Source organism: Carlito syrichta, unplaced genomic scaffold, assembly GCF_000164805.1.
Source record: "Carlito syrichta isolate Samal-C Ts95f unplaced genomic scaffold, Tarsius_syrichta-2.0.1 Scaffold301655, whole genome shotgun sequence".
In the NCBI taxonomy this organism is placed as follows: domain Eukaryota; kingdom Metazoa; phylum Chordata; class Mammalia; order Primates; family Tarsiidae; genus Carlito; species Carlito syrichta.
Genome location: NW_007245751.1, coordinates 111,473 through 138,341, shown reverse-complemented (window position 1 = coordinate 138,341; position 26,869 = coordinate 111,473). Strand labels below are relative to the sequence as shown.

General features: G+C 44.6%; 2 protein-coding genes across 3 annotated transcripts in view; one reads left to right on the top strand and one right to left on the bottom strand.

The window, feature by feature from the left end:
- Window positions 1-26,869, top strand: part of PSMB7 (proteasome subunit beta 7) — an 84,082-nt gene that overhangs the window by 43,128 nt on the left and 14,085 nt on the right. Inside the window, exons 7-10 of one of the 2 annotated variants that reach the window (XM_021710930.1) lie at window positions 16,552-16,703; window positions 19,646-19,757; window positions 22,270-22,278; window positions 26,028-26,031. In XM_021710930.1, coding sequence (XP_021566605.1) covers window positions 16,552-16,703; window positions 19,646-19,757 — 264 coding nt within the window. In that variant the 3' untranslated portion in view covers window positions 22,270-22,278; window positions 26,028-26,031. Of the gene's footprint in view, window positions 1-16,551; window positions 16,704-19,645; window positions 19,883-22,269; window positions 22,279-26,027; window positions 26,032-26,869 lie in introns of those variants that run through there. The other variant, XM_008055089.1, reaches the window with a different exon arrangement.
- NEK6 (NIMA related kinase 6) overlaps window positions 20,869-26,869 on the bottom strand; it is a 55,440-nt gene continuing 49,439 nt past the window's right edge. Inside the window, exons 9-10 of the mRNA XM_008055088.2 lie at window positions 25,999-26,112; window positions 20,869-22,437 (exon numbers count right to left, since the gene is read on the bottom strand). Coding sequence (XP_008053279.1) covers window positions 22,327-22,437; window positions 25,999-26,112 — 225 coding nt within the window. The 3' untranslated portion in view covers window positions 20,869-22,326. The remainder of the gene's footprint in view (window positions 22,438-25,998; window positions 26,113-26,869) is intronic.

Below are 26,869 nucleotides of genomic sequence, written 5' to 3'. Positions count from 1 at the left end.
TGAACGTATGTTGTGATTTCTCTTGGGAAGTGAAATCCTAGAAGCAAGTTTGCTGGGTTGTATAGTTTATGTTTAACCTTTTTTTATGTTTAACCTTTTGTGGACCTGCCAGACTTTTACAAAGTATCTGTGCCACTAGCAGTGTATAAAGTTTACCATTTCCACACATCCTCACCTACACTTACCACCTCTTTTTTGTTTATAGTCAGCCGGGTGGGTTTGTGTGAATTGGGATCTCATTGTGGTTTTGTTGGGTCTCTTATTGATTAGGAGTTAGTTTAACTATAGCTGCACTATTCACAATAGCAAAAACATGGAACCAACCCTGCTGCTCATTGAAAGTGGACTGGATAAAGAAAATGTGGTACATATACAAGATGAAATATTACATAGCCTTAAAGAAGAACAAAATCATGGACTTTGCAGCAAATTGGATGGAGTTGGAGACCATCATACTTAGTGATCTATTACAAACAAAGAACTGAATACCACATATTCTCACTCATAAGTGGGACTTGAACATTAATCACATTAGCAAAAGAGAGGGATCCGCAGTCACTGGACATTGTGGGGGATAGGGGATGGGCATGTAACAACACAAAGGGTACCTGGCCCCAAACCAGGGTAAGTGAGGACCAGTTAGAGGCCCAAACTTTACCTGCATGAAGACTACTTGTGTAACTAATCTTGACTTGTATCCCACATCTCTGTTAAAAAAACAAAGAAAGAAAAGAAAAGAAAGTAACGAACTAGTGCAGTGTTTAGATGGAACAATTGAAACATTTGACTTGCCTCTTTGTGCTCTGGATTTATGCAGTAATTGGGTTGGTTGCACATTTGTTTAAATATTGAGAGGTCCCTTTTAGAGGTCCTCCCTGAAGCTGTTTCAGTCATTTGCTTTGGGTCATAATTTCTGATTATTGACTTTCCTTAAAACCTGAAGCATTGGACACAGTAAATTGTATCTTTATTATAGGATTAAAAGCTGTTTTAATTTTCCCCAATAATTTTTTCCTCTGGCTTAATTTAAAATAGAACGCTGTTTTAGAGATGCCAGAATCCTAAGACACACTCCCTGGTGTCCTGTATGGAATTATTCTTAGTAGTGATTTCCAATGGGTTAACCAGTTAATTTTAGAAATGAACAGATACTAAGGTTGTCGTTTATGGTTCAGTGGGTAATTTGGAGAATTATCCATTAAGTCTTTAGAATAGATGACAGTAAGAAACTGGTAGTGAAGGTGAAAACTTTCCACCAGCATCAAATATTTTGAGTTGTCCCCTTTTAAGAAGTGAGTTTATTCTCCTGAGTTGGAACCCACTGGTGGCCAACTTTGGAGAGGCTGAAAGAGACTTCTTTTGAGTCTTCTTGTCTGCTTTTTGTGGGATCTTATAGGACAGATGGAAGTTTTCTTTGGTGTTTTGCCTGATGATTCAAGAGCAGGACTTTACTTCTTACCATCCAGAGTTTGGAATTTCAGAAGTAAATGCTTCTCTCCATTTGATTCTTTAGATTTGCTAGTTTTCCTTGACTGAGAAATGTACACTTGAGTTGAATGTCCGTTCCTCTATCTTTCTCGTCTTTGTATCACCAGAGTCCCAGTAAATGGTGTTAGCTGGCGATCATCTCCACCTTTGCCATTCTGCCTTTGGTAAAAGTTGAAGTTGAAAGAGGGCTATTTCAGGTCATTGCTTTGTTATACTCTGGTGTGTCCATGTGGCTTTTTGAGCTGTGGCCACCATGTTTCTTAGCTTTGGCTCCCTCCCCTACCTTGGGGAGGTGAATCTCCTCTCTCTTTTTTCTCTCTAATTTACTTTCTAAATAAACTATATTTTCCAATCCTCCCAAAAGAAAGCAGACTATTTCGGGGAAGGGATAAAGAAGATTTAGAAAGTGTGACTTTCTTTTCATTTATAGTCTTGAGAGATAAAATGGGATTAGATGGAGAAGACACAAAAGGAAAGGTATCATTTACCAAAATCTCCATTAGGTAGGAATGGATTCCTCTCGGGGACTAGACCTTGGAATTCAAGAATCAGCAAATTTTAAGAAAGTGATGCTGTGTAGATTTTGAAGGTCTCTGTTTCCAATTTTTTTGAGGAGTAATGAAAGGATATTAACAAATGGTATTTTGCTATAGCCTTGACTTTGTTGATTTTTCTCCCAAAAATATTTCTTTGCTAACATTTTTTGATGTGTTCCTCTCTGCTATGTAAACACTGAATTTCATGTTCTTATATAACCAGTGTGTAATCAGTTGACAGATATTAACTGGGTACCAACTGAATGCAAGGTGTTAATGCTTGGTGCTGTAATAATCCAGGGGTGGCACTGAAAAAGGCTATTCTGTGTGATAGTGGAAATTCCTTATACAGCTGTTGGCAAAGTAGATTGAAAAGAAGGGATTACTTTATAGTAGATAGGTAATTATTTATGAAGCATTTCTTTGGAGCAGGTGTTCCATTTGAAACGTTTTTTGCTTTACATATTTCCTATAACTGTGAAGTGTGGAGGAAAATATACCATATCGGAGAAATATTTCACAAAGTATGTTGCCTGCTGCACCTGTGGCAAAAAGAGGAAAAAAAAATTTGGTTTTTTGACCAGAGATATTTAATCAGAGAGAGGCAAGAGCTAGATTCAGCGATGGTGTTGAAAAGAATAAATGTTTGGAGACTTTCAACTGTACAGGTCAAATTAAAAGAAGATATTGCTAATAAAGTATTCTGCATCGTGATATCAGAGAGAAAATGGACTTCTTTATCCCTCTCATCAGATTGAATTGCCTTTGCTAACTTGGGTCTCAAGTACATAATTTGAAGCATTGAAAATGCTCCTCTTATTTAGGTTGTCTTTTTCTGTTACTTGGGCCAAGCCAAAATTTTGAATGCCATAGTTCCTTAGGAAAAGAAATAAGAGATGCTCTTTTCTTAATCATGGATTTAATTTCATTTTAGAAATCTATTTGGCAAAAAATTGTAATCACAATCACTTATTGAACAGTGGCTTTCTGGGGAAGAGGAGAAAGCTCCTATGAATTTCACGGTCAGAAGTGAAGCTCTGTGTTACAAATCTCAGAGGTCATCTGTGGTTAGAGTTTTGCAAGCTCTTGAACAATGGATTTCCACTTCTCTTATATATAGGTTAAAGGGATACAAAAAATGAAATATAGGACTGAGTGTTACTAGATTGTAGCTTAGAATCTTATAAGTTTTGCCTTGGCAGGTAATTTGGCATAAATTGTTAATGTAAATCTGGGTTAGTGGTGAAGACATTATTTTAGTAAAAAAGATAAACTGCTGATTAATTCAGCATAGAACTCAATTACAAATTGAAAGTGTCTCTGCGGGACTCCTGGACCCTAAAGACAGCAGATGTTGAATTGATACTCCAGCATATTTCACAGTGGTATGAAATATTAACATGGTTTATTATACTTGTGAGGTGTACGATATCAGAAAGGGGGAGGTGGTGGGCTTGTGGGTGTGCAGAACTGCCAAACACTACACATTCACTCATATACACTGAAGAAGAATTTTAGGAAATTTTTTTTTTTTTTTAATGAAATAGCTCTGTAGAAAAATTAAGTTTAAAATAATATTTGGAGCTAAATATTTAAGTGTAGTACCTGTGTAGGTTTCCATTATACATATGAATTAACATAAAATAGAAAATGATAAATTTACTAATCAGGGCATTTAAGTGTTAAATGGGACCACTGCCTACAAGAATAGGGGGGCTTGAACTATATTTCACTGAGATAATTGTCAGCTCTTGTGGGCCAGAAAGTTTTAAATTGCTGCTGTATTACATTTACCTTCTGATCTAAAACATATGGTAATTTTTAAAAATCCTTGTATTTTACACAGGCAGAGAAGTTTTGTTTCTGGCCCCCCCAAAAAAGCTTCACAGTTTTATATATCTATATCAACTGAAGGGGGGAAAAGTCAGCAAATTTTATTTATCGGAAGATTTGAATAAATGGAACTGCTAGTGTTTGAAGGGATTGGCAGCGCTTCAGAGGGATGAGAATAAAGTTGGCTTGGCTGAGGTATTTCAAAGCCATTACTACTATTATGACAGTTTTTTTTTTTTTTTTTTTGCATGACAGCCTATATCAAGTGTAGGTTTTGCTAGCCAAAGTAAAACCAGTTCTAAAAATAACCAAATGATTATGGTAAGAATGAATATACCCCAGATATCTCCTCATGTGAAGTCTTTTTTTTTTTTTTTTAATGTGCTCTTTCTCAAAAACTTAGGACACATCAAAATTGGCAAAGGCTGAAGATCAGTGAGTGGAAGTTTCTTGATATCTACCCTGCAGAAGAGTGTCTGTATTGTTATTAGAATCACCATTAAGGCCTCCGTAAACTATTGGTAGGTGATGGTCCTGCAGAGATGGGAAGGGTGGGCTTGTATTCCATTCACCTGAGTTTTACTAATCAGGCTTTGTGCCTGATTATGAGACATGGTCCCTTTCTTAGCAGTTCTACAATCTTGTGGAGTGGACAGACTCACAGATAAGGACTGTGGCATGAAAAGTACAAGAACGGCAGGTATAGGGGGCTGTAGAGGTAATGCAGAAGAGGACTTGATGGATGCTATCTGGAGGGCCCTTATGGCTGCTTTCAAAAAGCACGTGACTCCTCAAGTGAAATTTTTTTTTCTCGTCTGGAGTTTGAGAAAGGGGTAGGACAGGGAGACAGAAGAGAAGGAGAGGAGACCATTCCAGACTAGGAGCATCAGGTCCAAAGGCACATAGGCCCCTGCTCTGCTTTTCAGTTGTACAATCCTGGAAGTTTGGACAGCTGAAAAACAAAACTGCAGACAATGTCTAAAGTTGTCTGGGCGGTCATTTCCTCAGTCAGTGTGGCCTTTTAATTAGCATCCGATCTTCAGTGTGAGATAAGGCTAGAGCTTAGCATCCCTGTCCCTATGTGTGAATATTTAGTTTAGAAAGCTGCCATGTTCCATTAGAGGTAGTTGTGTTTCGGCAGTGGGTGCAGGAGCTGTGTAGACTTTTCAAATGTCCTTTGAGATTTACGTTGCAATGTAATTGGGAGATGCTGGTACTTCGTGTGTTGTGCACGGTGGAATATGAGATTACCTGCTGTAATGAGACCCCAGCAGCATACCTCAGGAAGGTAGTTAAAGTTTTAACCTTAACAGATAATATGACTTGGGGGTTTCTGTGAGGTAATTTATCTACTCTCCCCTAACCCTGAAATTGTGCACGAAATGATATGAAGTTGCACTAAATAGCTGTCTTAAAAATCTACCTAGTAGTATAGACTTTTGAAAATATTTGTAGTGAACCTTGTATCCTTAGAATGTGGTTACCTAGTTGTCATCCTGTCATGATGTTTGCATATAGTTTTTGTAAAATCAAAACCTTGGTGAAAACAATATTAAAAAGATTTAAGGACTTGTTAACTTTGATTCCTGGACAAATATGTTGACTTTTAATTCAGCTAAATGGAATTGGGGTGATAGAGATAAAAATGGGCATGATGGAATGTGCATACATGGATCTTAAAGAAGTCTGGGTGAAAGATTGATTTCTGCCTCTTTTGTAACCCCTGTAGCCTCAGTTTGTAAAATATGAAACTCATTCTGGTAAAATGAAGTCAGCACTTTTTTTTTTTTTTGAGTCGGGGATCTCACTGTGTCCCTCAGGCTGGATGGAGTACAGTAGCACAATCAAGGCTCACCGCAACCTCAGCCTCCTGAGTGCAGATGATCCTTCTGCCTTGGCCTTCTGAGTAGCTGAAACAGGTGTGCACCACCACACCTGGCTATTTAAAAAAATTTTTGTAGAGATGAGGTCTTGCTATGTTGCCCAGGCTGGTGTCAAATTCCAGGGCTTGAGCAATCCTCTTGCCTTGGCCTCCCAGAGTGCTGGTATTACAGATATGAGTCACTGTGACCAGCTGAAGTTGGTACTTAAGGGATTGTTAGGAGGACCATGTTTATAAATTGCTATCAGGCTTAACAAAAGTTTGCTCTCTTTTTCTGTTTTTTTTTTTTTTTTTTTTTTTTGAGTTGGAGTCTCACTCTGTCACCCAGACTGGAGTGCAGTGGCCGCTCCTGGCCACCGCAGCCTCGACCTGCTGGGCTCCGGCGATCCTTCCGCTTCAGCCTTCCGACTAGCTGGAATTACAGGTGCGCGCTACCATGCCCGGCTAATTTTTTGATTTTATTGTAGAGATGAGGTCTCACCTGCCCAGGTGGGTCTTGAACCCGCGGGATCAGGCAATCCACTCACCTCAGCCTCCCAAAGGCGCGGGATTACAGGCTGAGCCACCGAGCCCGGCTCTCTTTTTCTCTGTTAAAGAAAACTAAAGTGCCATTACTTTCTTGATCAGTTTTTGTTAAATTTACAGTCAACAAATGGCCTAATGGGGAAACTAAGCAAAATGGTGTCTTTTTGAATTGACGTACAGGGTGGTCAGAAACCAATCTGATTCCATTTGCTGAGAAGTTTTATACATGTATTTTAGGGAAATGTAAACATTTGGATGTACTGATCCAGTTAATTTGATAGGCTTTTGCTGTGGGTTTTGATGAGTATAGATTCTGTAGTAGAAAAATTCATCAAGATGTTACTACTTTTACCAAATAGAAAAAGTTAGATGAATGATGGAATGTTAGGGTAGCAAAATTTAAGCAATATATTTGCAATTGTGAAATAATTTCAGAGGTGAAGTACTTTAAAAAGATAAACCTGTAAATGATTTATCAGTTCCATCTAATTAAAGACTAGACAGGCATCGTTAGTATCTCTTGAGACTAATTGTTAGGAGGTTTTGTTTTCTAATGTGAAAAAAAACAAAACATGGATTTTTGGAGTCAGACAAAGCTATGTTGAATCTCAGACCTTGTAGTTAGTTGTGGGCCATGTGCCTTTAAGTTAATCATGTCCCCTCCTCAGAGTCTCAGTTTCCTGGATTTGTGAGATGGAAGTAAGACTAGTACCATAGTACAGGGTTGTTTTGAAGAGTAAGTGGAACAATTCACTTGGCACCGAGCCTACACACAGTAAATGTACGCTTTCTCTCTGCCTCCTTTTAGAACATGGTTTCTAGTGAAATAGAATAAGTCGAAATCTGCTGCTTAGTACCCTTCTTACTGATATGGCACTAAATTCTGTATGGAAGATGTGAAAAAAGATTTAGTGGCATCATTGAATTTCATTTGCAGTATAATGGCTACTGACATAATTGATTTGCTTTGAACTGGGAGTTGAAAAAACAAAGTACCGAGTTAATATCAGTTGCCTATCACATTAGTAGTTCTGGAGCAGTTAGACTTTGGCCTTGATGCTTGTATCTGTGAATGTTAGAGAAAAGGGTAGAGTCATATCAGGCCACCATTCATCATGGATCCCACGCACACCAGGCACTGGGCTAATAGTATCTCCTGTGCTTAGTACTTCTGTAATCCTCTCGACCACCATGGATGCTGGGTGGCTTTAGGTCTTCAGAAGCAGATGAAGAAATCAGGATTTAAAAATGTTGAGTAACTATACCATCAGGGTCACACTGCTAGTAAGTAACAGGACTGAATTCATGCCTGGATCTTTATTCTTTTAAATTCTTGCCTTTGCCAAGTGTTACCTCCTGTCTTATAATAACACTTAGCTTAACACACACTGTACAGCTACACACAAATATTTTCTTTCTTTATATCCTTATTCTGTAAGCCTTTTTTCTATTTAAAAATTACTTGTACTTTTTAAACTTTTTTGTTAAGAACTAAGGCACAATCACATTAGTCTAGGGTCAGAATCATCAATATTACTGTCTTCCACCTTCACATCTTGTCCCACTGGAATTTCTCGCCTCCATCATGGTCTTACGGGACCACTGTCATATATGCAGTCCATTGCTGACCAAAACGTTATGCAGCATGTGCTGGTGTCATTCCCCAGCTGAAAATGTTCATGTCTTCCCACCTCTTAGCCCACAGGGCTGGCTCTCTGTATGACCTGTGAGATTTTCTGATATTGAACCATGCTGAATTACCTACCTGACCACACCTTTCTTCTTCCCCTTCTCATAGTTCTCTTCCTGCCAACATGTCTTCCCTTTGGTTGGCTGCCTTTCACTTGTGTTTCAAGGGCATTTCAAGACCTCAGCCGGCCTTAGTCACCAGTACCCCTGAAACCTCTGTCCATCTGGAGTTCCTCTGTCGGGCCTGTCTCTTGGTAACTTGGTAACTCTTACCTCATTGTTGTGAGCTTATCTCCTTGTTTCCCCTTCTGGGCTCTACACGCTTCATGAGCACGTCTGTGCTTAGACCTACCCCATGTCAGCACTGTGTCTGCAGAGCGTGTTGGTATCAGGACACTAGTGCATGTTGCTGAGCTAAGCTGACCCGGACGTTTCTGTTAGGGGTTTGCATCATTTGAAATTTGCTTCATTTAAACCATCTTTCAGCTTAGAACAAAGGTACTCTGTACTTCCTCAGGTCTCCTTCCTAATTGTGTGAGGATGTGGAAGCAGGACCATGCCATGTAGCATAGTGCCCACAATAACTCGCATCTAGCAGTGTTTGTCCTCCAGATCTCGGAGGGGAATAGACTTGATGGGAACATGACTCTTCTGCCTGGTGTCTCTCTCCTTCTGACAGGACCGAATCTCTTATCACTTATTCTCTTATCCTGAGAAGGTTCTAGTGCTGGCTGCTGCTTTGTCTTTGTTGTGATCTCCAGCCAGATTCACTTTATCCCCCTTTCTGCTCTGTTTGCAGGTGATAGCCCCTTCAGTGTCTCTAGGAATTTACTGCCGGGGTTATCACTGGCTGCACTGTTTTTACAGAGAGAGAGAGAGAGAGAGAGAGAGAGAGAGAGAAATATTACTAAGATCTTATTAGTATCTGAGGCAGCCTGGTTTTCATTTTGAGGATTGTTGAGCATATTTCTCACTCTTTCTTTAAATCCAGGCTTTTTTTCTCTCTCTGATTACATTTGATTCAATGCAGCCTTGGAAATATATATTTGTATACACATATGCTGTGAACACTGATTTCTTCTCCTTGTGGAAAGCAATATGTTCTCATCTCTTTTGGTTCTTTTCCCTCTGGAAGCTTAGGTATTTTTCCTTCCGTTCACTGTCACAGATTCCAGCAAAACCACTTGCCCGCCACTGAATTTCCTAATGGTGGGGTAGGAAGACAGGCTTTGGTGATGCCAGGCACTAACTTGGCATGGATCCCTGACTTTCCTGCTTATACACAGCCATGTGCCTTTGAGTAAATCAGCCAACCTTTCTGAGAGCCTCAGTTTCCCCATCTGTACAAGTAAATGAGGATTCAATAAGTAACGTAAGTATTTGGCTCAGTCCTGGGATGTGGTGGGTGCCCGGTGGTCGTTCTCTCACACCTTTTCCTTGTCCTTCTAGGACTTGCTAACAATCCTGTTTGTGAAGTCTGTGTGTCAGGGACATTCCTATCCTTTTTATTCCCCCTCGCAGTCCTTGGACAGAGTATCCTCATCCTTCTCAGGGCCACTCTGGCTCAGAGATGGTTGAGCACTGTGCTCATGAGCGCCCCAGCTCTCCAGGGCTGTCCTCATTTGGGGCTGGCCCTTTCTGCTCCACTGTGGCTGTGCAGTCTCTGACATCTTTCCTGGCTGTCAGTTGTGACCAGGACTTTGTATCAGTCAGTGATCTGACCTGGTGGGCAGTTCTGAGGATGTGAACACCCCTTTCCATCCCTGTTTAAATCCTTAAAATCACTCCTGCACCCACAGCAAGTTTTTCCTTCATTATTTCCATCACCCAGATTCTGGTACAAAGCAAAACTATTGAGGAAAGAAGTTGCAGCACCATCTAGACTTTGAAGACAGCTACTGGCTCGCTCCTTGCTCTTTGGGCACACTCAGCACCAGCTGCAGTCAATTGTGCTTGACTCCCAGGTGTTCACAGGCAGGCCGTTCTTACCAGACAGCTCAAGCCCCCCAAAACTTGGACACCTTTGCTTTTGTCACACAGCCTAGTCTGAAAAAAATTAATCTTTTCTACTGTAAAATATGTGGCTACACACGGAATATATCAGGTCTGTTATTACACAGTGCAGAAAGCATCCTGCTTCTGGTGGGACTGCTTTAAACACTTTTTTGGGCTCTAAATTTTATTCAACCATCAGCTGTTGATGATTCCTTCAGGCTGCAGCAGTGGCACAGCCAGAACCTCAGCATGTCAGTGGGCTACTACAAAATACTGCTCAGACCTTTTCCTCTCAGGCATTTAAGTGCCTTTGGATGGTCGCCAGTTGGGACTGAGGTGATTTTGGAGTTGCCCCCGCATGGTGTGGATTTCTTGGGATGCGTCTTGGAGTTTGGCAGAGCCGTGAACGCATTTGAAGGGAGTGTTTTGTTTTTTTCATTTGTTGACATAACATGCCAAGCACTGGGCTAGTCTAAAATGTTGATCCCTCTCTTTAGGGTTCAAACTCTCATCACATCCAGACTTTTAGCTGCGTTGCTGCAGATCATCAGAGAAAACTGATTTTTTTGCTGTTTCATATCACATTGACAAAAGATAACAGCCTTTCCAAGATGAATTTGGACTGTTTCAGTTCTTCTAAAAAATTAATCATTCTGCTTGACAAATAAAAATTGCATATATTTGTCATATACAACATGATGTTTTGAAATATGTGTACACTGTGAAATAGCCAAATCAAGCTAATTACATGTGCATTGCCTCATATATTTATTTTTTGAGGTGAGAACATTTAAAATCTCTCTTAGCAGATTTTCAAGTATACATTACATTGTTACACCGTGATATAACAGCAGATCTCTTGGACTTATTCCTCCTAACTAAAATTTTGAATTCTTTGGCCACATGTCCCCAACCTTCCCATGCTTCAATCCTTACTGAGTTAAATCCTTAGTTAATAAAGGACCAAACTGTTGTGACCTAAGTGGCACTAAATGTAGACTCAGTGGCATGTAGGAAAACTGATGAAAGTTGTGTGAAAGGTCAGCTGTGATGCCACTCACATTTCTGTTTCCCCGAGCAAAGGTAGGAGAGTCTCTGTCCCTTGACTCCTGATATGGGGGTTGGACAGAAGGCAAAGGGACAATTCTCTGATGTCCTGAAAAAAACAACAATGGTGGAAGCCTGTTCTTCATGAAAAAAGGCTGAATATTCCTTCGGTTTTTCACCCAGCTCCTCAGCTACATAAGTGGAATATACTTTCCAACAAATAACCTATTTTATTTCTTTTAAAATTCTTCACAAAATTTTAGTTACAAATCGATTGTTTCAAATGACTTGCCACATACATGTATCTTCACATTCAGAGCTGTGTCTAAAAGAGTCTGTTAGGTTTTCAGTTGAATGCATATTTAATATTTTGCCTGCCTCCAATGTGAGTAAAGCACTGCTTGGTATGTGTAACTCACAGTCAAGTGCAGTGGGTTTATTTAAAGAGTATTAATTTGATGTTGAACTGTCCAGGGTGCCCATTGGCTGGCACACCTACATTTTCCCCTGGTGACCTTCCCAGTCTAAAAATCACTTAAGTGAGAAGAGAAATTCGATTGTAGCTGTAGACAAGAATAATGTAGAAAAAGTTTCTTTGCAGTACTATTTTGGACCTGCACTGTAGCGGATGCCGAGGTAATCTATCAGTTTGTGAGTGTCTACAAAATGCAACTCTCTAGATAACAGGTTTAAAGTAAAGATTTAATACAGTCTCCATCTCCTATGATGTTGCAGTGACAGTTTAAAACTCATTCTCTAAATCTCAGCAGACTTTATAGCTAGCAGTGGGCCAATATAAAGTTTAATAGCATTACAACACATAAATCATCTTTTAAAGATGCTACTAGTAGCTCCAATATTAAATGCAGACAATCGCCTGTGTTATAAATAATTTATCAAACACCATTTCAGATTAGCCTTCCATGCTGAGTTATTTATTTTAGCCTTTTCTGTACGATTCCTAAGGCACTTTTTGAAAGATCCATTACTGGTCAGTTTAATGAACTTGGGGGTCTGTTTTGTCCCCTCAAGCACTCGGGTACAGCTGTGGTGACCATTACGTGGCCGACGTGGACCTCTTTGTGCCTTTTACAAGTGCTGCCCATTTGTCATGTAGCGGTAAATGGAGCTGCACATTGGAGTCCAGGGACACATTGTATGATGCAGTGATGGAGACAAACAGATAGCTCTATAAAGTGCTGCTTGTCACAGCTGACTTGTAGTACAGTACATCACTCTTATTGTAATCTCATTTAAGAAGCAGGGGTGACCCCGGGGACTGATATTCCCAGTTAGTTTGGTCTTTGTAGCCATAAAGCAGGAAGTGTTCCTTTTATATTCTCTGAACTTTTAGGGAGTGAGCTTTTTGCTTGGATTAATTATTATAGGAACTTCTCCATGGCACCGTGTGAAGATTTGTCAGCAGATTTGTTTGGACCGCCTTCTCCTGGCCTAGGGTTTGGTACAGGCAGTTGCTGCTTAAAGATAAACTGTGGTTTTAGGGGCCCTCTGTCTTGCTTTATTAAATAGTTGCCACTTATTAAAGTGATAGCCATGTGCCAGACACCGTGGTAGGTGCTTTCTGTGCTTTATTTCTAATTTTTGCAGCAGTCCTGTGAGGAAGGATTTTACTGCATTACAGAGCAGGAGAGTAAACTCAGGGAGGTGTAGTGACTTGCCCAAGGTTGCACAGCACTAAGTAGGATACTGGGGATTCAAACCTAGTCTGTCTCCCTCCACATCTGCCAGATGATCTCAAACCCGGGTCCCCAATAGGTGTTCAGTCACTGGGGTCATGGTGATCTTTTGGCTGAGCACCTCAAAGTAAAAGGAAGCTGCCATTGGCCTGGAGGACCATTTTTCTTGTAGCTAGGATAAGTCCTGCTGGCTCGTCTATACACTGAATCTCAGTTCCCTTGTGACTAGCAGTGTAAGTCCATGGGCAGCTGGCTGGAGATGGCCACCTCCCTGGCAGTGAGAGAGAGCATTGCACCTGGGCCTGACCATCTGGGGTCCCGGGCTCTGTAGGGCCCTAGTCAGGGCCGGTCTGTAGCAGCTGTCCCCAGGCAGATGCTGCCCAGGACTCAGGTCACTCTGCATCTTCCAAAAAAGAAGGTGCATTTCCCTATGAAGAATGGAGCTAAAGGAAGAAACAATGCTTCCTGCATTTATTGTGGGCCAGAAACAGATAAACAATGTGGTGTTTTCCCCACCTCTTGTCTTTAGTTTGTGGTTTTACTTGATAGTTTTCTTAAATATTTGGTAGCACATGTTAAAGACAAAAGTTGTTTAATTGTGAAATTCTACTATAAAGAAAACACAGTTTGAATATGCCCAGTAGCATATTTGCATATGTGTCTAGAATTCTGTATATGGAACTACTGTAGTCAGAAGAGACAGTGTTCAACATACAAAGCGGTTCTGGAACATAGTAGGGCCCCATAAATCTTTGCTGAAAGCATGAACTATGTAAGTAATGGGTAGACAGTAGAACCTTTGATCATTTTCACCCTCTGTGTTTTGAGGGGTTTTGGTGGTAAGGTGGGGAGATATGTGAAATAAGGCTTTAGATCTTAACACTGGTCCTCTGACACTGCATTGTACAAATGTTGCTCCAACCTGGTTGAGAGTGCAGAAGGCCCTTCAGGTGGTAGTCTGTGGGCGTTCTGAGAAAAACAGTGCCTACCTACTTCTCAGTGGAGGTGATCATCAGAGGAGCTGCTGATTGGCTCAGTGAGAAACTGACAACTACCGTTCTTCATTTGTTAAACTTGCTCAGTCTAACCCTAGGCCAGGTTGGTGATGGGGAATGAGTGACACAGCCTTGAATCAGGGATAGCTGAGGAGTGCCCAGCCCAGGAAGACTACTTGTGGGCTGGCATGCTACTGTAGCCTGGCTCTGGAATCTGATGGACCTATTTTACTATTTGCTAGCTGTATGGCCTTGGGCAAGTCATTCAGTCTCTTTCAGTCATAGTTCCTGACAATACTGACTTAAAAAGATAGTTGAGGGCAGGGGTAAAAATGGTAATAGTTATCAAAGTGACATTATAGTGCCAATAAATATGTTGATTGATTGATTTAGTGAGTGTATAGGTGCTCAGTAAATGTAAGTTTCACTCATATCCTATAACATCTTCAGTCCCATGTATATGAGACCAGTGTGGGACCTGGGGGGTGGAGAGAGGTCAGAGACTTGTGAGATTTCTTCCTTAAGGAATTGCCTTCCCTAGAATTGGCGAGGAGGAAAGGAACTTCAAAGATGTATTTTCCCAATTTTAAAAATCTGTTATTTACGCTTAAAAACAGCACAAATGATAATTTTTGAGTAAATAAACTATACATAATACATTTCAAATTTTGTGTATTTTAAAGTCTTACCAGTTACCTACTTATGTTACAGAATGTTTGCACAATAGACGGAGAATCACCTGTAATCTGCCAGCCTTCTGGTATCTGTGCCCAGTTGAATTGACATTAGATATGCATGTCTAATATCATTTGTATATTTTAGTTTTCCCTAAATCTTCCCCTATCCCCACTTCCTAAAATAGAGTCATCTGGGAAGTGTAAATCCTAGGTGCTGCCAGCAGGATTTGTGGTGTCCACTAGGTGTACTGTTGGCTGGCTCAAGACACCAGCAGCAGGGATGAGAAAAAACAGCAGAAGAAATAGTTCAATCAAAGAAATGGGGGAGAAGAGGTGGTAGTCTAGGAGCAGGGGAAGCAGGGTGCACCCAGTGCACGAACACACAACACCTGTGGCCGTGGAGTGAGGGAGACAGTTTGGGATGAGGTGGCATTATTTAGTAAATGAGTGGTTGGTTTTGTTCCTCATCTAAAATGCCTTCTTTGCTGCCACCTTCATTGGTTTCTGGAAAGGCTTTTGGCCTCACAGAATGCGGAGAATTCCCAATTACAGGATATTGAAATTAATTTTTTGTTAGATTGAAAAATATAGTTTATTTAGAAAGCAAATTAGAGAGAAGAGAGAGTAGCTAGAGAGAGATTCAGCTCTCCCAGATAGGGACCAAAGCTTAGAAAACATGGTGGCGGCCATAACTCAAACAGCATATGACCACACCAGAGTTTAGTAAAGCAATGGTAACTCTTATCCCCTGCTGCTGGTTTGCTGAGGATCCCACTTCCAGCACAGCCTTGTCTATCTTTCTCTGAGTCTGTAGAGGGCGCTTATGTCTCTGGAATTCCAGTTGGGGCAGGCAGTGGAGCAGGAGCCCTGAGTGGGTCCAGATCTTCTCACAACTTGGAGTTAGTTAATCTGTTCTCAGTACTCTCAGGCTGGATTTTAGGTGAGAGCCGTATTTCTCCAAGAGTGTTGCAAGCTCCATAGTTCACCTTGCATGTTGATGGACTCATGCCCTTGTGGATTGGGAAGGAGCCGTAGCACTGGTAGAGTCCCTGCTTTGGGAGCATTTTTGTTCTTGTTGCATGGAGAGCTTGAACGTGGTGTCTCCCAGGTCCAGTGCCACGGCCTCTGCTGCCTTCCTTCTGTTTGACTGCTGTTTTCTGGGTGCCTTGTGCGCAGCCTGCCCTTCCTTCCTCTTTGAAGCTCTGCTGACCTGGCCAGCGTTCTCACAGTTCCTTCTCAGTTACCTGTTAGCCCTTCCCACCCTGTATTGTACTTACGTGGGTCTGATAACCTCACTGGATTCCAAACCCCTAGAGGACAGGGACTTGGGGGTTGCATCCATTCCTTGCAGCCCTAGCTCCTAATACAGGACCTGGCATGTGACAGGCCTTCTTGGATATAAGAAAGGAATTAGGACTTGTTTCTTAAAGGCAGATCAAAGGAGAGAGTGATTCAAAGATAGTAATTATTTGAGTGAACTTGCAGGCTCATTAATAGGAGAAGATGAATCCTTTTGGACTAGAAGTCCCACCATTGGCTCTGCCAGCATTTTTCCAGAACTGCTGTTATGTTTTGGTGTTAGTTTTTACCCTCATGATACTGATTTTCTCCATTATGTTACCAGGAAATAAGTTTCAGCCATTGTTGGACATTTTTGATCAGGGTTAAGTATGCTATAGTTCCTGGGCCAGATGTGGCCCACTGCCTGTTTTTGCTAATAAAATGTTATTGGAACATAGTTGTACCCATTTGTTTATGTATGTGTCTGTGGTTCTTTGGTGCTACCATGACAGAGTTGAGTAGTTTTTACAGAGACTGAATGCCCCCAAACCCCCAAATATTTACCATCTGGCCCTTTACAAGCAAAGCTGACTAACCCCCGATTTAGGCAATGATACATGCTATCAGCCCACAGTACCCCATGTGTGGTGAATGTCTGGTGTGAAGCAGTGTGGTAAAGAGGTGGTGCGTGCATGCAGAGCTTGACAGGCCTGGGTCCCCCACTTACCAGCTTTGGGCAAATTATTGAAATCCTTTGAGATCTTTTCCTTATTGTGTGAAAGGGGCATCGAAAGCAGTGCCTACCTCCCAGGCGATTGTGCACACCGCTTGTAAAGGCACTTTGTGGATGTCAGAACAGGCCCTCGGTTCAGCTGTTGACATTATTGATACCATTCTCTTACTCAGGAAGAGGAAGCCAAGAAGCTGGTGAGTGAAGCCATTGCAGCTGGCATATTCAACGACTTGGGTTCTGGCAGCAACATTGATCTCTGTGTCATCAGCAAGAGCAAGCTGGATTTTCTTCGTCCATACTCAGTGCCCAACAAGAAGGGGACCAGGTCAGTGAAAGAGATGTTTATCCTGTGTCCCCTGGCTTTGTGGTTACCCTTGATGTTCCCAGGGCCTCTGGACACAGTCTTCTTAATTCTTTCCCACATTAAGTACATCCAGTGTTCCCAAATCAGCTTGGAGTCATTGCTTCTTTATGACAGTGGGCTGCTGTTGGGTGTAGGCATGATTTGATTTGATGGGAGAGGTGGAGGGGCCAGGAAAAAGCCCTAGGCTGGGAGGTAGGGAGGAGAGTTTGAGTCATCTGCTGTCCTTTCTCAAGTGTCTTGAAGAATCCCCTGAAATTGATCTGAAGTCTGGGAGGAGGTGCATTTTTCAGGGCAGCCAGCCCATAGCTTTCCCTCAGAGTGCTCTGAGCCTCCTAGAAGGTTATAACCAGTGCCAGCAGCCTCCCATAGTGAGCCTCAGGAGCTAACTGGTGTCTGCAACGCTAGAGGGAGTCATGCTTTTAGCTTGTGGTGGTATGTGCCAAGCAGGCCCCTTATCTCAGTGGTGCAGCCCGGGCTCAGAGTGGTGGGAAGAGGTTCTAGGTGAGTTGAACAGAATTGGAAGGTTTCCAACCCAGATGAGCAGCTGCAGATGAGCAGCTCGTTTGCAGTACCTGGATAGTCTCGTGGTCATCCAGCCACTTGGCCATCCTGTGGCTCCTGACCTCTTCCGGGAGCCCCAGCAGTGTAGAATATGGCTCTCTGAGCTGTGCCTCCGGTTGCTGTCATGAGTGCAGCATGGCAGTATGTGTAAACTCCAACCTCCTATTCAGCTCCATGGGCTAGCTCAGAGGATGGTAAGCTTCACCTTCTGGAATGTTTGCTTTAATCCTCCACTACACGCACTCCAAATCAGGAACAATTCATAAGGAAAGAATAGAACATTCAAACCAAGCAGGTATTCACTACAGCCTGCACTCAGCATTGCAGAAACTCTGTGTGCTCTTGCAGCTCTGTATGTCTTACGGGCAGCAGGACTCTGGCACAAGGGCTAGGGGGATGTCAGCTGGCTTGGTGGCAAGTCAGTCTCCCTGTCTTTGAAATGAAGCTAGACTATGGAACCTCTAATGAGCCCACAGAGTCCCTTGGGCCTTTGGCAAGAAGGGAAGTCACCTTTCTGGCCCAGAGCTGTGTTGGAACAGGCTTTGCCGAGCTTCTGTTAGTTGAGAGCTTGGCCTGCTTCCCTGGTGGTATACCTGCAAGGTGCTGCATAACTCTAGCAAGTCCAGGTAAAGAGGTGAAGGGAAGGGAGGGGAGGGTGACTCCCTCCCCTTCATACTGAACAGGGTTCTGGATGAGGATTCTGAAAGCCATACTTGAGCTATTGAGAAGTTGTTTGTGGTGCCCAGGGAACCTGTGCTCAGCACAGGAGTCCTTGTCCAGAAGGGAAGGCTGCAGTGGCATGTCTTACTTCCTGGGGACATGGGTTTGTCAGCTGCAAGGAGACTGTAAACACACAAGAACAGAAGCAGAAGCACCTGTACCTAATCATGAAGGCTTGGTGAGGTGATGTGGAAGGTGTGTGGTAATGTGTGGTAACCTGTTCTCTGCTTGGAGCTGCTAACCCTCAGTGCCCTGGGGCTGAGGACACTACAGTGATCGTGTCTATACACCCTGGACTCTGTCATCTTCTCTGCCACTGACTGCTGATGGGGGCACAGCCTGGGTTAGGCAAAGTCCTTTTCCAGAATGGACTGTCAGGGTGAGGGCGGACCTTAGCTTGGGCAAGCATCTTGTGCCCAGCACCAGTGTAGACCTTACCTTACAAATTCCTATTGCTCTCTCTGCTCTCAGCCCTCCACAGCCCTGCTACAGTCCGTTGTTGCTTAGGGCAGAAACCTTCCCTGCCGAAAGCAGACATGACAGCCAGGGTGGTGCAGTTCAGATGAGTCAGGCACACAGCGGCTATAGGGGACTCTGGCTCTAAGAGTGCACATGGGGTGCCATCTTCACACCAGTGGGAGTGGATAGGACACATTTTAAGAAGGTGTTAGTATTCAGATCCTTTAAGAGTGCAGTAGGGATGGGAATGCTTTGCAGAGTAAAGCAGATTGTCTCTTGCTGACCCTGTAAGGTGCCCTTTTTTATCTGCTTCCTGCTCCCCCTTTGAGCCCAAACACCCATTGGGGAGGTTGGTTTCCTGGAGCACATGGTCATGGCATAGCCAGCAGCCTTCTATTAGTCCCTGCCAGTTTGACAGAAATAGTGTCCCAGCTGGGGACAGACCAGAGGAACAGTTGGGTTTCTGCTGCCATTTGATAGTATCTTAATGCCTGGCCCAGTGTGAGAATTAACAGCCCAAATATGTATCTTATAGACTACCTTGTGCTCAAAGAAATCTCTGGCAGATTCACTCCAAGGAAGAAGGTGCTGGGTGTGTCCCTGAAGGGGAGTGACGTCTCTTGTCTTGAGAGTGGTCTAAAGTGATAAGTTCAGAGCCTGGCTGTGAACCATTTTATACTGCTTATGCTTCCAGATATTTTTTAAAAGGGTGTTAGGTAATAGTTAAGTCCTCCTTGTTGCTGCACAAGAGGAGGATGATCACGTCCTTCTCTCATATAATGAAAGGATTTGCTTCCTGCTGGTTACTAAAAGGTGCTTAAGGGAGGTTGAATACTGATGTCAGATGACCAAGTTGTTCCCTGTGTGGACTGGGGAAGGTGCAGTTCAAAGGAGGTCTGAGTGCCCACTAAATGCTGGGGCTTTCTCTGTTATCCTTTAATGTACACTACATGCCTACCAGAATCCCCCTTTTGCAGCACTTGAGAGCTGAGGAGAGTGAGCCTTGGGGAAGCTGCACCCCCAGGTCACAGTTCTGGACTAAGGAGAGCCAGGCCCCAGTGCAGCCTACTCAGTGCAGCACCTGAAGGGTTTTTTCACCTCTCCAGCCCTCTTTCTGGTGCCTTAAGGGGAATCCTAACCCTGTGCTTTTTTTTCCTCACTAGGTTTGGCCGGTACAGGTGTGAGAAAGGGACCACTGCGGTGCTCACTGAAAAAGTCACCACCCTGGAGATTGAGGTGCTGGAAGAAACAGTCCAGACAATGGACACTTCCTGAGTGGTGTCCATGGATGACTGGCTATTGCTTTACAAGATGGCAGGTGTTAGAGCCCCCTGTAAGACATTCATTGGCTAGTGTTTGCTGAAACTCAATAAAAGATGAAAACCAAATTGAGTGACTAAGGTCTGGGGACTGTGTGGGTTTCTTTTTGGCCACTAAGGCCCAGCAACCCGGGGTGTTAATCCTCCTTGAGTACCAGTTTGGGTTCAGGTGAGTGTAAGCCACAGAACCCTTCTGAGAATAGACTGGGCCTTCTCTGTTGCTTTGATTCTTCAGACGAACATTTATACCCACCCCTTTTGCTGACTGCCTGTGTCTTTGTTCGGGATGGCTCCAGGTTTGTTTTGTTTTTGAATAGGGTGATAAGTGCAACACAGCCTTCACCTCAGCAGCCAAGTAGGAAAGAAATGTCCAAGATGAATCTCCAAGTTCGAGTTCTTCAAGCTCAGTTTAATTTAGTTCAAAGTACCAAGAAAAGGCAGGCAGGTGAAACTGGGTGAACTCCACTTTGGCCAGTTTCATGGAAATCAAAGGAATGTTTTGGGGTTGTAATAAGTAGGACAAGGTTGTTGCACAAACACTCAGACCTGGTGAATGGTTGCGATTGTGCATCTCCAGCGGGTGCACCTAGGTGGGTTGTTCTCACAGTGTGGCAAGTGGGTGGTGTGCAGAAAGCCAGGTCACCTGCGAGCTGGGGCCAACTGTGCCAAGGGGAAACACAGCAGGGGCTCTGACAGCCAGAAGCAGAATATTGCAAAAAAAAAGTCTGTCTGGAATCAGAAAAACTTTTCAGTGGTTTAAGTGCTAGGCATGAGACTGGGATGTGGTTTTCTCATGGAGGGAACATTCCAAGGTGAACCCACTCTCAGCCCAGCTTCCTGTTACCACTGCCAGGAGTGGGCTGGGAAGAACACTTGGCTAGAGACTGTCAAAATTATGGGGGAACTTACAGAAATCCCAGTATTACTCAATGTCTGGGGCCTGGGAAGTTGTATTTTTAAAAGGCTCCTCAAGAAATCGTACTGCTGACAGTGTTCTGAGTTGTGGATCTCCTGGATTAAGAGCAAACTCTCCAAAGCCATTTAAAAATCATTCATCAATTGTACCCTTTGACAGAAGTAACTCCTCTCACCCCGATTTATTTCAAACATGGAGAACAAGTACAGAGGAAAGAGTGCATCTGGAGAAAATTCCTTGAGCCCCAAAGTGTTACAGTAGAACCAAGTCCACACATGGATGCAGCAGCAGCCCAGTCCTGGATGTTTTATCCCTAGGAGCCTGGGTCAGCAAGTTTGCCACAGGCAGCTAGATGAGTGTCACCTGTCCAAGACCACAACAGTGCTCTCATCTGGAGGGCTGAACTGTCACCAAGACAGTGACGACAACTTGGACCATTTGAAGCTTAACTTGAGTATAAACAAAATTCAAACTGTTTCCTTCAGAGCTCGAGTCTTCTTAGGTTCACATTTATAAATTAGTATTCACAGTTAATCCTATTTGGGAACAAGAAATAAATGAACACATTTCTGGTTTCCTACAAGTAATATAGTTATACTTTAATTCTTGACTTACATGGTCCATTGACTTTATGAAGGGGTGAGTGGCTACCATTTTGGGATTATTTACATTGTGCTAGCTAATTTGCATATGTTGGTTCAAATTTTGTCAGCAGCCTTGAAGGTAGATACTGTTAATCCCATTTTACAGATGAGGAAACTAAGGCTCAGAATGGCTAAGAAACTCGGCCAAAGTCACACTAGAAGTTGCAAAACCAGAATTTTGTAAAGGACAGCCTGAGGGCAAAGCCCTTACGTTTTTTATACCCCATACTTCCTTCCTGCGGAGGAATCATGCTCAACACTGATCATGAAATGAAACGCCAGCATTCAAGGAGGTGGCGGAGTGTGTGGCACACAGCAGGCGTCCAGAAGACGGCCAGAGCAGGCTGTAGGGAGAACTGGTTTTCTGGTACCATTTGCCTTGTGAAGCTCTGTGCCAGATGCTGGGCACTCCTCATTGTCCTTCATTACTACGAAATGTACATTAAAAAATTAGCAGAATCTCCACTCTGCTTAAAAATGATCTCTGCTTTATCCCTTTACAACAGACTGAGTTAAGCATAGAGCTTGGTTGTTTGAAAAGATACTAAGAACTAAACTGAACTTGGTACTAACCGTTTTCAAAGGCTCACTACACACACCAGTCTCCTGTTGGTTAAACCGTGACAGGTCACTGGAGGAATTACCCTAAAGATTCACATTGCAATCCAAATACAAGGGGGGCTTCAGTGGCTTGGTGAACCAGCTGCCCTTGTTAACAACCCAGCTGAGATTGTCCACAACAGTAAAAGAAAGAACTTTGAATTTGACCATCAGTGACATATGACCAGCGCCCCTACCCCCGGCCACCCTGTATTCAGCATCTGCTGCAAAGCTGGGTCCCCTTTTGGGGAACTGGCTGAACCCCGTTGTCTTAGCTGTTCTAGGCTACCAGGGGCCACTTCGGAGAGAAGGCTCAAGTAAGGCAAAGTGGTGCTGGCTTCTGATAAGGCACGGTGCATCTATGCTCAGGTACTTGAGGTCCAGACATGCATCTGTTTGGCCACCTGGTGCACGTATCCGATGTCGGGTCTCTGGTTCGGGTCAGGATAGATGCACATACTGACCAGTTCTCGTAACTGCAAGGAAGGGAATGGTGTGTCATTCTTAAGAAAGCAGCTCCATGTGGACTCAGCATGTTTACCTGCACTAAGGCATTTAATCCTCACGGCAACTCCATGGTCCCAATTGTCCCCACTAGAGATAAAGAATGGTGCTTAGCGAGGGTAAGGGGTGTGCTGTCGCACAGCTCCCATGGGATAGACAGGACTGTCTGCCTGACCCCAAAGGCCACAGTTTGAGGCCCTGAGAATGGGCACCTCCAAATAATTTTGAACTTTGTCCACACCACCAGGCAAATCTGTTTGTGTGTGTCTGCTGTCAGTCACACAGATGCCCAAACCAGAGGACAAAACTCAAGGAAAGGGCTTATTGATCATAATAAATGCATTAACATGCAGCAGGGCTGCAGTCTGCCCACCCCCTGGCCTCTTTATTGTGTTCATGAAAGATGGGGCTTTTAATTATACAGACACTGAAGGCTGCTCCCGCCTCGAGGTGGGGGAGGGGCGCCTTGAGCCTCTGATCGACTCCGCTCTTCTGATAGCCGGAGTGCCAATTATTTTAATGGTAATTAAAATAATGACCTTAAAAAGCCTACATCTTAACTTGCATCCCAGGCTCATGCAATGGTTTCCATTTAAGTACCTGCTGCTGGAGGGGCTGGCTGGCCTGGGGCCGTGTCAGCAGGGAGCAGGAGGTCCTGAGTGAGGGGCTGCAGTGGACTGAGGAGGGGCACACTCAGGGAATCTGGGGAGGGTCAGAAGGACTTTCCAGAGGCTCAGGGGTGACTGCAGCACACCTTCCCCACCATCCCCTCAGGCTGAGGGCACCAGGGCCTGGGCTTCCTGCAATCAAGGGGCTCCTGGATAGAGCATCTAACTGCTCTGTAAAGCCTCAGGGCAGCTCCTCCAAGCTGTGCTCATGCCTTTCTGGGCTCCCACTGCTTTATAAACACAAGATAGCAGCCGGCTTGGACGCTTCTGGGTTCTGAGGTCACTCTTCTGAACTTCACAATAATCAGGGGAAGGTGTCTGTGCTTGGCCTCTGACAGGTTCGAATACCCAAGAAAACTATACTCAGGTGATGTCTATGTGACCTGAACTACTCATTTGAGTAGACCACACATTTGGCAATATTTTTTTTTGTTTTTTTTGCGTTGGAGTCTCACTCTGTCGCCCACACTGGAGTGCAGTGGCCGCTCCCGGCCACCACAGCCTTGCCTGCTGGGCTCTGGTGATCCTTCCGCCTCAGCCTTCCGAGTAGCTGGAACTACGGGTGCGTGCTACGACGACCGGCTAATTTTTGATTTATTGTAGAGATGAGGTCCCGCCAAGTTGCCCAGGCGGGTCTCGAACCCACGGGTTCAGGCAATCCACTCGCCTCAGCCTCCCAAGGCGCGGGCTTACAGGCTGAGCCACCAAGCCCGGCTGGCAATATTTGAAATGTTCAGAAATCAAAAGAAACAAAACAAAAATAATAAAATGTCTTATTTTAAATTCTAAGAGGTGGTATAATTTTAAAGTTGGGGTGTTCTGAGGGACTCCTCAGCAGCACCTCTCACTCCTGCACACGAGGCCTAGAAATGCTGCACGAAAGTGGTGAAAGCGGGTGCTCAGGGGAGTAGGAGCTTGTGGCAAGGGAATGGCTACCTAAGGAGGGATGTGGCTTCCTGGGGTGTTCATTTCAGCCTCATAACTGAGGCAGAGATGACAGTTCTGTTATGGACAGGCAGCTGAAGCACAGAGTTATGATCTGCTGCGGGTTGCATGGCTCTAAGCTGCTTGCATTTGAACAGTACAGAAGTCCAAATTTAAACAAGATGGAAAATGGAAAAGCAGAGAGGGGAACTCTAAAGAAATGTGACTAGTTTTTCCTTTCTGGCCATCCTCCACTGGAGAGCATCAGTGCTTCCTCCAAAGGTGCAGATGAGAACTCAGCAAGCTCCTGAGGTAGGGGCCAGGGTAGGAGGGTTCAGGGGCCAGGGAAAAGAGGGTTCAGTGTGGCTCTCCATGGTCGATCTCCACACCCTGGGCGTCTGCAAAGCCACGAGCAGCACACTTGGCACAAGGAGGGCATCCCGCCTGGATGTGTGGTCAGAGCATGGGACCTGAGCTGTGCAGCGTGGTTCGTGCAAGGATGCTCCTTCCACAGCCTCACCTCAGCTGGACAGTGGGCCACCGAAGAGACAGGTCATCAAGCAGGATGGCCCAGTGACTGGGAATAGGGTGCAAATCCTGCCTCACCATTTACAAGTTCTTTCACCTTAGGTGACTTCCTTAACTCAGGGATCCCCAAACCCTAGGCTACGGACAGGTACTGGCAGAGCTCCACCTCTTGTCAGATCAGTTGGGGTGTTAAATTCTCATAGGAGTGCAGACCCTGAACTGCTCGTGCAAGTGATCTAGGTTGTGAACTCCTTATGAGAATGTCATGCCTATTGATCTTCCCCATCCTCTGACCGTGGAAAAACTGTCCTCCGTGAAACTGGTCTCTGATGCCAAAAAGGTTGGAGAATGCTGCCTTACCCTTCTGTGTCTCAGTTTATTAGTAAAAGGGGGTATGGGAGGATTCAGCACAGGAAGTTCACATGTGAGCTGTTATTATTGTGAGGTAATTGCCTGTGGTCCTGTGGGGTGGGCTCAGGAAGGCCTCAAACTCATATTAACATTCATCTTGGACAGAAAATTACGCTTAGTGAACACTGACACTGAGCCAGGTCACGTGTTACATCCAGTGACTACGTTTTTAATGATGATGGCAGTGTTAGCTTGGTACTACACTGAGCACATCACATGCCTTACCTTAACCCTTACACTGATTCTGTGTAGAAGATTCTAGTATTAGTATTTACAGATGAAGAAACTGAGACTCAGGGAATGGAAGTGACTCACCCAGGAACAGCAAGGGGAGTGTGTGAACCTATGTCTATCTACACCTTTAACCACTGTAATGCCATGAAACCTGTCATTTAATCCCCACAATTCCCTATCTTCACGATGAGGGAACTGAGGAGGATGACATTTACACATGCTAGTAACTGGCACAGCCTGATGCCAGACTGCTGGAGTCCACAGCCCCTGTACCCCATGTGAAAACAAATCCAAGGTGAGCCTGAGGGCTGTTACCATAAGAGAGAGACCAACCAGGCCGCTTGCTGTGGTCTCCTGTTACAGGAATGGAGTGATGGTCTCCTGTTACAGGAATGGAGTGACAGCCGTCAGCATGGGGAGCCAGGGCCTGGGGCCTCCATCCGTATCTGGTCTGGCACCACGTGAAGCCCATCCTTGGGACCTCTAGCGGCAAGCCTCACACCTAGCTGGGAGCCAAACGGGCAGAAGTGTGCCAATGGCCACATTGGCCAGCTTCCGCCGGTTCTGACGGGCCACACTGGTGTCAGTGAAGCCCCCTCTGTAAAATTCATCTACCCCCTTTGAGTCCCTTTTCCAGAAAGCTTTCTCTGCCCTGTAAAGTGAGCCTAAGCTCTGCCCCACAGCTGTGGTGCTTTGGAACTCCCCTCCTGAGCCATGGCTGACCATCCTGGGCTCCCCAGCCTCGGCCTGTGGTGTCAGTAAACTCACCTTCTCCGAGTAGTGCTCTCCAGAGAGAGGTGGGTAGTCACACTGCTCAATCTTCTGGCAGAGGGAGAAGAGATTCATTTTATCACCATAGAAGGGGCTCTGGAGAGCGGCCATCTGTAAGAGGAGGGACAACAAAGATGAATTCCAGCCTGGAGGTCCAGAAGGACTTGAGAGGCAAGAGGGGGCCACTCCAGATTGGGGTATGGCCCCTCTCTGGCCCTTGCTGCAGAGACTGTCCAGCAGAACTCCCTGAAACCCCAAGCAAGCTGGGGTTCAACAGAAGTTTCCTGAGTAAAGGAATTAAGTGGGGACAAGGGTTTTGATGACAACGCCGAAAGGTGATGAAGAGACAGCTGGTGAATCCTAGGGGCTTATCTCCCTCCTCACTTCCGCCTGGGCTCTCCAGGGCCGTGGGCATGTGGGCTCTACTCCAGGGCAGCTCTGGGGAGGAAGGGCAGTGCCTGGCTCTCACTGACTGCTGAACTTTGGTTTCCTTATCTGTGAAATGGCTCCACCCCCAGGCCTGTGGTGTACTTAGATGGGCACATGGAGAAGGCTCCACCCACTGAGCCGTCACCATCGCTAACCAGGTAGCACCTGCTCCACCCTGAAGGCAGGCCATGGCTCAGGGGAGCGACAGGACTGTAGGGTGGCGCCCCCCAGTGGGTTCTTCCTGAGTCAGGCGCTACCGGCCTCCCCTTCCAGAGGGTGTCCAGATTCCCCAGCCCACCATTCAGAACCCCAGTGGGGGGATTCTCCAGTGGACTGTGCAGGAGCCATGAGTGGCTCTGTGCGGCAGCAGCGTGGCAGCACAGCGTGGCACCCGCTGGCCCCATCTGCTGATTAATCCGTAATGGGATTCAAGTGCTTC